The sequence below is a fragment of the Prionailurus viverrinus genome, chromosome C2 (assembly GCF_022837055.1).
Source record: "Prionailurus viverrinus isolate Anna chromosome C2, UM_Priviv_1.0, whole genome shotgun sequence".
Lineage (NCBI taxonomy): Eukaryota > Metazoa > Chordata > Mammalia > Carnivora > Felidae > Prionailurus > Prionailurus viverrinus.
Window position 1 is genome coordinate 2,460,493 of NC_062569.1, and position 11,992 is coordinate 2,472,484.

Here is an 11,992-nt window from a genome sequence, read left to right on the forward strand (position 1 = left end):
TATGTGGCATGGCGGTGCAGACTTTATTGTTCCAACACACAGATGGGACCCGGGAGCACGGGGAGGTAGAGCCAATACCTGGAACTGAAGTAAGAGGACCAAAACTCTCGTGCCACTTCTGAAATTACACAGTTGATACACAAGTGGAACTGGGGCAAATATCAGTTTTCCTAGTTACTAAAGAGCATCTGTATTAGATGGCTTTTAGGGTGCCCTCCAAGTCAGAAATTCAGCAACCCCAAACAAGCTTCTATAAAGCAGTGGATACGTCTGTGCACAAAGCAACACGATCCAACTCAAGTAGCAATGGAAGACAAATCTCCAAGTGGGGAGGTAGGGCAGATCATCTTGTCCCCCAGATTTACGACTCAATAATTCCTACAAACACTACCCTCGCCATCACCGCAAGCTTCCCAGAAGACAGTGTTCATTCCTTAACCTTGACCGTGAAGAAACGCACAACACTTGCCTGAGAGTCTTTTTTTTTTTTTTTAACTGTGACAGTATGGCTTGAATATAATAAATTCAGGCCATACATCCAATTAATAAATAGCTGAGAGACCATAAGGGTCAAGCATCATTCTAAGTGCAAGGGATCGACACATGAGCCACACAGACAGGGCTCCCGCACTTGAGAAACTCAGAGGTTCCTTGCGGAGATAAGATGCAAACCCGTGATTCCGGGTGTGACTAATGCCATGGCAATAACAAGGGCTGTGAGAGGGCACAGAGATGGCAAGTGAGGTCGGACCTAACTCAGAAGTCAGGTATGGGAAGTCCTGAGGAAACAGGGCTCCAAATGTAAACTGCTTGCAGCTTTGAAACAACCACCACTCCTTCCGGCCCCGGCTAAACCAAGTTCTAGCTTGAGATACTATCTGCGCCTCCCTTCCACACCACCTGCGACTTCTCCGCAATTGTAACAATAAAGCTAACACGCTTTGAGGGCTCACAAGGTGTTAGGCATGTAAGCACCTCAAACAGGGTAACTCATCTAATCTTCAAAGCAAGCTCTCAGGAGGGGCTTCTTTCTGGGTGTGTAAGGAGTCATTCAACTATGTACATTCATGATGTGGGCATTTTTTTTTTTTTTAACATTCCAAACACAGTACAGAAATACAAAATGCTTCGTGAATTTGCGTGTCTTCCTGCACGGGGGTGGTGCTAATCTCTGCACTGTTCCTATTTTAGTATATGTGCTGCCGAAGCAAACACAATGTGGGCATTTTTGAAACTATCTAGAAACCTATATTCCAGGAGCGTTCCAAGGAACCAGTCGTGCACAGAGCTGACTCTGGGAGCCCTGGCCTGGTACATCCTGGCCGTCAGTAAAGATTCCCAACTGCCCTCTCTCAAGAGGGCAACACGGTGCAACAAAAACTGTACAAACCTCGGAATCAGTCGCATCTTCAGTCGGCCTCCCCTTGGCCACCTAACTCTCTGCTTACAGATGCTAAGTAAGTACTGGCTCTCTCCCCTTCCTTCTGGCAAAACAACCAACAATTCTGGCAGTTTCAAAAACGGACATATATATATGTATGTATACACACACACACACACACACACACACACACAATTCTGCGCTCTAAACATACAATTAACAGTGAAAACAGCTTTAGCATGACTTGATTATGGAACGGCCTTTAGATCACCGTCAAATCCCCGGTAGACGGCACAGTCTTGAGAATCGCCACTTAACATCAAGAACAAAACATAACCTGTGCTAAGTGAACTTATCTAAGACTTAGATCTGCCCTACAAAAAAAAAAAAAAAAAGTATTCTGGTATCTGGGTCCTTCACAAGTGTTACTTCTGATACAGTTAGCAGACAAAGGGCGCCTGGCTTGCTCAGTAGGAACAGCACGCAGCTCTGGATCTCAGCGCCGTGAGTCCGGGCCCGACACTGGGTGTAGAGACTACTTACATAAAACTTAAAAAATTATATAAAATGAAACAGGGAAAAAAGTTAGCAGATAAATTAACATTTCGCTTCTACTTCAGCATACAGATAAATAAGAATTGAGTCCTAATGGGGGGAGGAAAGCTAACAGTTTATTGGAGAAAAGTTTAAAAGGACATCGTTAAACAGTTTTTTCTTTAGAAAGCCAAACAATGAGTTATTGTTAACCCAACTGTTTACACAATACATCTGTTTTGCAAAATTTTCAGGTGCACAAGAACAGTAAGGAGCCATTACTTTTAAATGTGTAAAAATGGGACCCAGGATTTCAAAGCTCCAGAAAGAATGAGTTTAGATTAAAGCAGAACACTATACCACATATGTATCTGTCATAAAATTTTAACAATGAATACAAAACTTTAAAAACGTTTAGGAAAACCAGAGTGTTTAAAACATTTATCTTCCCTCCCAAGGAAGTGCATTAAATTTAGACCAAATGTCAAAATTTCTTAGTTGGCCATTGAGTTCTCCCCGCAGCTTCTTCTAAAATGTATGCTCTCGGGGCACCTGGGAGACTCAGTCAGCTAAGCGTCTGACACTGAGCTCAGGGGACAGCTGAGACGGAGCCCCGTGCCGGGCTCTATGCTGGCAGCGCTAAGCCTGCTTGGGATTCTCTCTCTCCCGCTCTCTCTGCCCCTCCGCCGCTCACACATGCACGTCTTCTCCCTCAAAATAAATAAATGAACTTTAAGAAATAAAAAAATCATAAAAAATAAGATACACCGTCTCTAGGTTACTTTTTAAGTTTTTTTTAAGTTTATTCATTCATTCTGAGAGAGACTGAGAGAGCACACAAGCTGGAGAAGGGTGGAGGGAGAGAATCCCAAGCAGGCTTGGTCGTCCACACTGAGCCGGTCGAGGGGCTCGATCCCACGAACCCTGAGATCACAAACTGAGCCGAAATCAAGAGTCGGATGCTTAACCGACTGAGCCACCCAGGCACCCCTCTAGGTTACATTCTTTGACAGGCCCAACTGCCAAAAAGTGATTTATAAATACTGTAAAGCAAGGGGAAATACCCAACAAGTCACCAACGCACTGAAGAGTTTAGGCTTCTACTCTGCATCATCGTTACCCTCTAGGAACTATAAAAGTCTCCTATAATCTTCCTGAGAAAGAGAAGCCAGCTTGAAGATAAACAAACTAGACTCTAAGGCTTACAAGAGAGTCTGAAATTCCCATTTCTACAGACGTTTTGGAGAACAGAGCTCAAGAAACAGCCTTTTACCAGTTAACCATTATTTTATCTGCATTTTAACTTCAAGATAAAACTGTGAAACAAAAACACTCCAATGGGATCACTATTTTTGTTTTCTTTGTTATCTTTCTCTACTTTTCAAGTTTCCTATAAGGCATGGGTGTTATTTTTGTAGTCAGGTTTTTAAAACCTAGATTATTTGTGACTGCGGAGTTCTTACCAGAAAGAGTCTGCACATAATTCCACAACATGTCTTTATTTGTCCAAAAGTAGTCTCCGTTGCCGATTGTAAGAGAAAATGGCCCTTCATCCTTAAACCTGACTTTCCTTCGACTCTGGCCTAACGAACATGGCTGAGCTTCTAGGCGTACAGGGCTCTTAGGCACACAAACCCGGACACCCTTTAAGCCAACAGGCTTCATTTTGAACCAAACAATTGCCTTTAGGTCTGAACTAAGTCGAAAAGAAACACACTGCTTTTTCAAAACTGAAAAGTCAGTTAACTGAACGCACAGATACATTCCAATACAGAATGTTAACAATTCAAATCTGACTGCAGGAGGTTCTTCCACACAAGCTACCTTTTCAAAATATAGCTCAATGATTTTCAAGAAAGGACATTTTTTCCTAAGGAAAAAATAATGTTAAGGCCTAAGGAAACCCACTGGTACACTCACAAAATAGTGCTGATTCCTTTGTGAAGGCAAGTTTTAAAAAAGGACGCCATCCAAAAGAAAAATAATTCACATCTGCCAAGGTCACCATAAAGTTCACACACCCTGTGTGGTTTCCTATCACTTGGACAAGCGTCTCTGATTTATCAAAACCCTATATATAACAGCTGATTAGTATACAGCTCAGAGAAACACTATGTGACCAGCACTGCCTCAGACTTGAGCACTCTGTCCAGCACTACAGAAATAAAGGAAGAGAATATCAACGATCAGTAACAACATGCTTTGGGGAAGACAGACAAAGCAGATCTCTACCACTGCTGAGTATCTTGGTTTTTATTTTTAATGTTTTTTAATGTCTATTATTTATTTTTTTAACGTTTATTTATTTTTGAGACAGAGACAGAGCATGAACGGGGGAGGGTCAGAGAGAGACGGAGACACAGGATCCGAAACAGGCTCCAGGCTCTGAGCTGTCAGCACAGAGCCCGACGCGGGGCTTGAACTCACGGACCGTGAGATCATGACCTGAGCCGAAGTCGGACGCTCAACCGACTGAGCCACCCAGGCACCCCTAATGTTTATTATTTTTGAGAGAGAGAGAGAGAGAGAGAGAGAGAGAGAGACAGATCGTGAATGGGGGGAGGGGCAGAGAGAGAGAGGGAGACACAGAATCCAAAGCAGACTCCAGGCTCTCAGCTGTCGGCACAGAGCCCGAAGCGGGGCTCAAACTCACAAACTGTAAGATCATGACCTGAGCCGAAGTCCAACGCTAAACTGACTGAGCCACCCAGGCGCCCAAGATTTATTTGTTAAGTAATCTCTGCACCCAACCTGGGGCTCGAACTCACAACCCCAAGATCAAGAGCTGCATGCTCCACTGAATGAGCCAGCCAGATGCCCCTGCTGAGGAGTATGTTTTTATTTTCGTATCTGAGACTAGTATTTATTTATTTGCTTTTTTTTTTAATCTTCATTTATTTTTGAGAGAGAGACAGAGTATGAGTAGGGGAGGGGCAGAGAGAAAGAGGGAAACACGGACTTGGAAACAGGCTCCAGGTTCTGAGCTGTCAGCACAGAGCCTGATGTGGGGATCGAACTCACAAACCAGAGATCCTGACCTGAGCCGAAGTCAGACCCTCAACCACCGAGCCACCCAGGTACCCCTTTATTTGCTTGTTTTTGAGAGTAGTTTTTATATACAGAAAAGAGACCGTTTTTTAAATATTAATACTTGATTTATTAATGTTACAAATTCAGAAAGTGTAGATTTTCCTCAAACTTTTATATTCAACTTACACTTTTCTTTTTAAGATTTTATTTTTTATAATATTTTAAAGTTTATTTATTTTGAAAGAGAGCAAAAGCGCGTGCGTGAGCAGGGGAGGGGCACAGAGAGAATCCCAAGCCGACTCTGCAGGGCCAGCACAGAGCCTGACATGGGGCTCAAACTCATGAAACTGTGAGATCATGACCTGAGCTGAAATCAAGACTTGGACGTTCAACTGACTAAACCACCCAGGTGCCCTTAAGATTTTATTTTTAGGGGCGCCTGGGTGGCTCAGTTTAGCTATCCGACTTCGGCTCAGGTCATGATCTCGCGGTTTGTGGGTTCAAGCCCCGCGTCCGGCTCTGTGTTAATAGCTCAGAGCCTGGAGCCTGCTTCGGATTCTGTGTCTCCCTCTCTCTCTGCCCCTCCTCCGCTTGTGTTCTGTCTCTCTCTCAAAAATGAATAAATGTAAAAACAAAATTTTTTTAAAAATTAAAGAAAAAAAAAGATTTTATTTTTAAGTCATCTCTTTACCCAACGTGGGGCTCAAAGTCACGATCGGAGATCAAGAGTCTCATGCTCCTCCGAGTGAGCCAGCCAGGAGTCCCTCAACTTAGACGTTCTATTTGGAGTTCTAATTTTAAAGGGATGTGATGAATGTTTGATCGCCTTTACAACGTTAAACACTCTTCAGACATAAAATTTTAACTACCTTAAATATTTCATACATTCAATTTTAAGTACAGTTGACTTAAAAAGATAATTTTCTGAGAACTTAAATCTAAAAATTAAACTTATGAAAATAGTGACTGAGGTATTCTTTAATGTCCATGCAATAATATAGTTAAAATTAAAATGAAAGTTCACAAGTATAAATCAACTATTCACTCAACTATACATTTAAAATTGGAGAAGCACCTGGTTGGCTCAGTTGGTTAAGCATCTGACTCTTGGTTTTGGCTCAGGTCACGATCTCACGGTTTGTGAGATAAGCCCCACATTGGGCTCTGTGCCGACAGCACAGAGTCTGCTTGGGATTCTGTTTCTCTCTGCCCCTCCCCTGCTTGCACTCTTTCTCAAAATAAAGTAATAAAAAAAAAAAAATTGGAATCCTAAGACCAATATATTACTCTAAATTCCTAAACATTAAGGACACTTAAAAGCATGAAATGTAGGTCACTATTACATCAACTCCTTATCCTAAAAACTAGTAAATGCAAAGGATGAATTTTCAAGTTTTTAACATTTAACATGCCTTTCTGGGAAGAATTATAGTTCATCCCCAGATAATTAATACAGGAGAGCTGTTCTTTACAGAATATCAGCAAATAAATGTCAGCAGTAATGGAACTAGAAAAAGTACCACCTTGCAGCCCCCCCCCATGATACAACTGATCACCAATGGTGGATGTTTATATTATTCTAAATTATTATCCATTAGATTACTTCTAATTATAATTGGAAAAAGATGTTCCTATCACTACCTTACCAAATTGACCAAACTTGGCATCACCAATGGTGGACAAATCGAAACTGACATCATGTAGTGTATATAAAGTATACAGAATCACCTAAAAATATACAAATATGGTAAATCTAAATCTAACCAAGCCTGAGAAGTAACTTTCAGTTCACAGAAAATATAGAAGACAAGGACCAAGGACAAGGATACCAGGAAGAAACAATCAGACAAATCCGGAATGTGGGGTATTATACAAGACAACTGACTTCGTCTCTTCAAAAGATCACTGTCATGCAACAAAACAAAACAAAACAAAAAGGGAGATAGTGGGAATGAAGACACTGAAGAGACCTAAAAAATATAATGTGTGAATCTTGACTGGATCTTAGTTTGAAAAGCACAGGTGGTTTTTGTAACTGATTAGTTTCAGGTGCACAACACGTTGATTCAACTCTGTATTACTTGGCACTCACCACAGTAAGTGTGGTCACTGTATTGTTGACTCTCTTCCCTGGGCTGTACTTTTCATCATTTTGCCTTATTATTACCTTATTAACTGATACTTTGTCAGGTAAGTACAGCTTACTTTGGGGAAGTTCAGTGTATTTAAATAGTAATTTTCTAAAGTATGACAACGGTTATATCGGTGAAAGGCCTTATTTAAAAAAAGTGCATGGTGAAATATTTAGAGATGAAGTATCTGTAACGATTCAACATTGGGGCGCCCGGGTGGCCCAGGTGGTTGAGCGTCCAACTTTTGATTTCAGCTCAGGTCACGAGATGGAGCCCCGCATCCGGCTCTCGCTTTCAACACTGAGCCTGCTCGGGATTCTCTCTCTCCTCTCTGCCCCTCCCCCCAACTCATGCTCTCTCAACATAAATAAACTTAAAAACAAAAGAAATATTCAACATTAAGAATTTTAGCTAGATAAAGAAGAAGTAACTACTGCAAAATGTAACAATTGTTAAACTAGGTGGTGGGTATATGGATACTCATTTTTTCAATTTTTTTGGATGTTTGAAATCACTTGTAATACGAAGCTGAAAAAATACCAAATATGCGGATTCTCTACTGAACCCTGAAGAAAGCAAACGGCAGGACAGTACCACGTCATCTGCACATATATTTTATTTTTATTTTTTGATTTTAGAGAGAGAGAAAGCATGAAGCAGGGTAGAGAAGCAGAGGGAGAAAAGAGAAAATCTTAACCCATGACCCTGGGATCATGACCTGAGCCCAAATCAAGAGTCGGATGTTCAAATGACTGAGCCATATATATTTTTAAGTCAGTGTGAGCTTGGGTAGGTGTAGACAAGTCTGGAAGAACACACAAACTCAGTATTGGCTACCTGGAGACAGGAATTGGGTAGGGGCAATAGAGGACTTAATAGTTTTTTACCTTATACATTTAATAATAATAATAATAATAATCAGTTTTGGGTGTCTTTAATAAAATAAAAATAGCCTTGGCTTAAAATCTTCCCATTCGTTTGTTCTTCTTATCATTTTTATGGCCATCCTGGCTTAAAATTTTAAAGCTATCTTTGAAAGCTGATTTCATATTACCCATCAGGTCAGGCTCTACCTTTCCCTTATTCATAATATTATCAACCTTTTTCTACGAAGCCTACTACAGCCATGCCCACGGTCCAAATTCCCAGATAAATTCAAATCTAGGATTTTGTGTCCTAATTCCAGCCACTTTCTCCTCTCAGATGACCATAAAAATCAAAGTCAAATAAATCACCCTAAAACACTGTTGGTACTTCCTTAGTAAAAAATGAAACCAGTTTCACACCACTTTTATATGTCATACAGGGACACGGACCTCGTGAGCCCCCCACTGCCCCCTTGAGCCTTTGTCTTTGGTTGGTCTCCATCCGTCCTCCCTCTACAATTTGGTCTCATACAAATCAGGGTGGGAGAACTGCTGGCCGATCAGTCACTGAGAAGCCATACAATCCAGAAGCAAGGGTAAATGTGTCTCCCGCGGAATGAGTCTTTACCAACTAGAAACAGGAAACAGGAGGAAGCTGGACCGCTAAGCTATCCCTTTCCTCTCTCTCATATGGACTACCCTGAAGTGCAGTGTCTCCCTGCAGCCCTTTCAGAAAAACCCCACATGCAAGCGGCCTGCTCTCTCTCAGCTCAGGGAGGAACAGGAGCCAAGTATGTAACAGACTGCACCTCCCTCGGCCTGGCCTTCTCCTCTCTCACCTCTACCACTCTGCGTTTGCACCTTCCAAACGGAGAGCACTCGAGTTAGGTTCTGCTTCTCAAAGGATGTGAGCTAAAACAAACACCTGACCCCAGGTGAGGCACACAAGCAACAACCCTGTGAGTAGATAAACTAAAACGCTATTAAAAGTTAGAGGGCGCCTGGCTGGCACAGTCGGTGGAACACGCGACCCTGATCTCAGGGTTGTAAGTTCGAGGCCCACATTGGGTGCAGAGCCTACTTAGAAATGAAATCTCACGGGCGCCTGGGTGGCTCAGTCGGTTAAGCATCGGACTTCGGCTCAGGTCAGGATCTCGTGGTCCGTGGTTTCGAGACCTGCTTTGGGCTCTTGCGCTGACAGCTCAGAGCCTGGAGCCTGATTCAGATTCTCTCTCTCTCTCTGCCCCTCCCCTACTTGTTTTCTATCTCATCTCTCAAAAATAAACAAACGTAAAAGAATTTTTTTAATAAAATGTTAAAAAAATACACGAGTAAGTTGGAAAACTGTTAGGACCCCCATTTTGCAAATGAGAAACTGAGGTTCAACTAAGAACCTTGCGTAAAGAGGAAGCCTTTCTGCTTACCTACTATACCCAATCAGTCACAAAATGTTACCTCTAAGAGAGTGATTCCTTTTCTACCCAATCCATTCTTAACAGGGTCCTTGCTCTCAGTTATCCTTGGTCCTCTTACTTCCTTTTCTTACAATATTCATCACAACTTAAACTCACAAGTATTTTTTTAGTTTACGTGTTTGTCTTTCATACCATAAGCTCCATGATTACAGAGATTATGTCAGTGCCTGGCAAGGCAGGCCATGGGTAAATATTTACTGAATAAATTACTATAGCACTAGCCGCTTTTAGCTAGTCTTTGGGCTTCCGGTCTCGTTTCACTTTAACCTCCCCCTTCCCACGCTGTGATCAGGTCACTTTCTTACGTGCTTTCACGGGTCTCTTTTCTTACCCTCCGTGACAAGGGCCCTGAGCTCAGGAGCTCAGAGATGAAGCAGCATGTAAGCTAGACCATGAGGGGCACCCGGGTGGTTCAGCCGGTTAAGCGTCTGACTGTCGATCTTGGCTCAGGTCCTGGTCTCATGGTTGGTGACTTTGAGCCCCACATCTCATTAGGCTCTGTGCTGACAGTGCGGAGCCTGCTTGGGATTCTCTCACCCCTTGCCCCCCTCCACCCTTCCCCTGCTCGGCCCTCTCTCTCTCTCTCAAAATAAATCAACTTATAAAAAACGTTACTAATGGAGCGCCTGGGTGGCGCAGTCGGTTAAGCGTCCGACTTCGGCCAGGTCACGATCTCGCGGTCCGTGAGTTCGAGCCCCGCGTCGGGCTCTGGGCTGATGGCTCAGAGCCTGGAGCCTGTTTCCGATTCTGTGTCTCCCTCTCTCTCTGCCCCTCCCCCGTTCATGCTCTGTCTCTGTCCCAAAAATAAATAAATGTTGAAAAAAAAATTTAAAAAAAAAAAAGCAAAAATCCTTTAAAAACAAAAAACAAAAAACGTTACTAATGGGGCGCCTGGGTGGCGCGGTCGGTTAAGCGTCCGACTTCAGCCAGGTCACGATCTCGCGGTCCGTGAGTTCGAGCCCCGCGTCGGGCTCTGGGCTGATGGCTCGGAGCCTGGAGCCTGTTTCCGATTCTGTGCCTCCCTCTCTCTCTGCCCCTCCCCCGTTCATGCTCTGTCTCTGTCCCAAAAATAAATAAACGTTGAAAAAAAAAAAATTAAAAAGCCCATTCCAAGCAAGCGCAGGGATATGGCCAAGTAGGAACCGTAAACCCGGGACGCAGAGACGCTGCCTTCAGTTAAGGACGGAAGATGTCGGACAGCTTGGTCCGGCCCTGGACAAGCCACGCTGATTTCCCGCCTGGAACATTCTCGCTATCCAGCCTGCCCCATTCCATACGGTCACTCTGTCATTTCATGGGAGTTTCTGCTCAGTTACCACCCCCACCAGAAGCCTCCTGGGACCAGCCTACCTAACATTCTACAGCACACTCTATTATCCTCAATTTGTAAACTTTTTCTCTATGGTTTTCCTTCTCAGCAGACTGCTGCAGAGATCTTTTAACAAATTTCCGATAGCAGGACTGGCTCACTTTCGTTTCAAATCTAGTCCGACCATCAGTCATTGAGATCAAAACCTTCAGAATACTGAGATGAGCTTTTTACAGTGAAATCTTTAGAAAAGACAAAGTGTTGACCACTTCTAAGACCTGCGAGTGAAGTTCTTCCAATGAACCTGGATGCCACAGAGAACATTCACTTCTTACAGGAAACATACGGCAGACCCTCCCGGAGGCAGGCAGGAAAGAATTTTATACACCTTAACGGAGAAGACTCTAGGAATGGGGTACTAATCCATAAAGAAATCAGTCGAAATTAAATGAGCTAACCTTGAGGAACTAGGGGAAAATAGGTCCTAAGCTCAAAGTATTAGCACAGAACGAAGAGAGACACTTCAGTTTTAGGACTATTTAAACAGTTTTCACAAAGCTAACTTCATAGGACATCGCTGACCAGAGGCAGTCTCACGTGGGCGAAATAGCCCAGGTGAGCCCTATCCTGAGCCAGGGGACATAAGGCACCCGTGTGCTGCGGGGTGATCCGCCTTCCCCCCTGGAAAACCGAAAAGCCCGTGAAGTGGCCACACAAATGTAAGTCCGATATTCCGGCGAGCGGGGCAAAGGCGGTCGGTGGCGGCTTCATACTGCACTTACGTAAAAAAAAACTACCGGCCTTGGGGCCCAAAGACTCACGTTAGGGGCGGCCAAGGGAGAGGACGGGGGAGAGGAACGCACACCCAAATTAAAGTCACCCTCGGGTCCCCACCCCCTAGTCCCCACCTACTCAGCGCCAGGGTCCGCCCGCCCCGGGCGTGGGCGCCTCACCTGCAGGCTTGTCTGCAGCCATCTTCCCACTCCAGCTTGGGTTCTTCCCCGCGGGTGGCGTGGCCTCGACTCCAGCTGCCGAGCGGGCCGCGGTCCTGGGCCTCGGAGAACGACTCTGTGCCCACCGCGGCTCCGGGCCCCCGAGTTCCGGCCTGGGGAGTGGGTAGACGGCGGGCTGAGGAAGTGACGAAGGCTAGTTCGCGTCGTCTAGCAACAGGAGACAGCGTCTCCAGCCGGCCTCCCGCCACACTCGGCTTCCGCTCCGCGACATCCCCAGACACGCCACTTCCGGGGGCCGCCGCCCGTGTGGGA

The 11,992-nt window shown here is 44.3% G+C and overlaps 1 protein-coding gene and 1 non-coding gene across 6 annotated transcripts in view; both read right to left on the reverse strand.

Moving 5' to 3' along the window:
* Positions 1-11,943, reverse strand: part of CNOT10 (CCR4-NOT transcription complex subunit 10) — a 70,722-nt gene extending 58,779 nt beyond the window's left edge. For 3 of the 5 annotated variants that reach the window (XM_047875364.1, XM_047875365.1, XM_047875361.1), the window contains exon 1: positions 3,379-3,640. In XM_047875364.1, the coding sequence (XP_047731320.1) occupies positions 3,379-3,580 (202 nt within the window). In that variant the 5' untranslated portion in view covers positions 3,581-3,640. Of the gene's footprint in view, positions 1-3,378; positions 3,642-11,680 lie in introns of those variants that run through there. The other 2 variants (XM_047875367.1, XM_047875366.1) reach the window with 2 other exon arrangements.
* LOC125175852 (U6 spliceosomal RNA) lies at positions 1,113-1,215 on the reverse strand. Its single transcript, XR_007156020.1, has one exon. It is a non-coding gene; the product is annotated as a U6 spliceosomal RNA (small nuclear RNA).
* Positions 11,944-11,992: the final 49 nt, after the last annotated feature.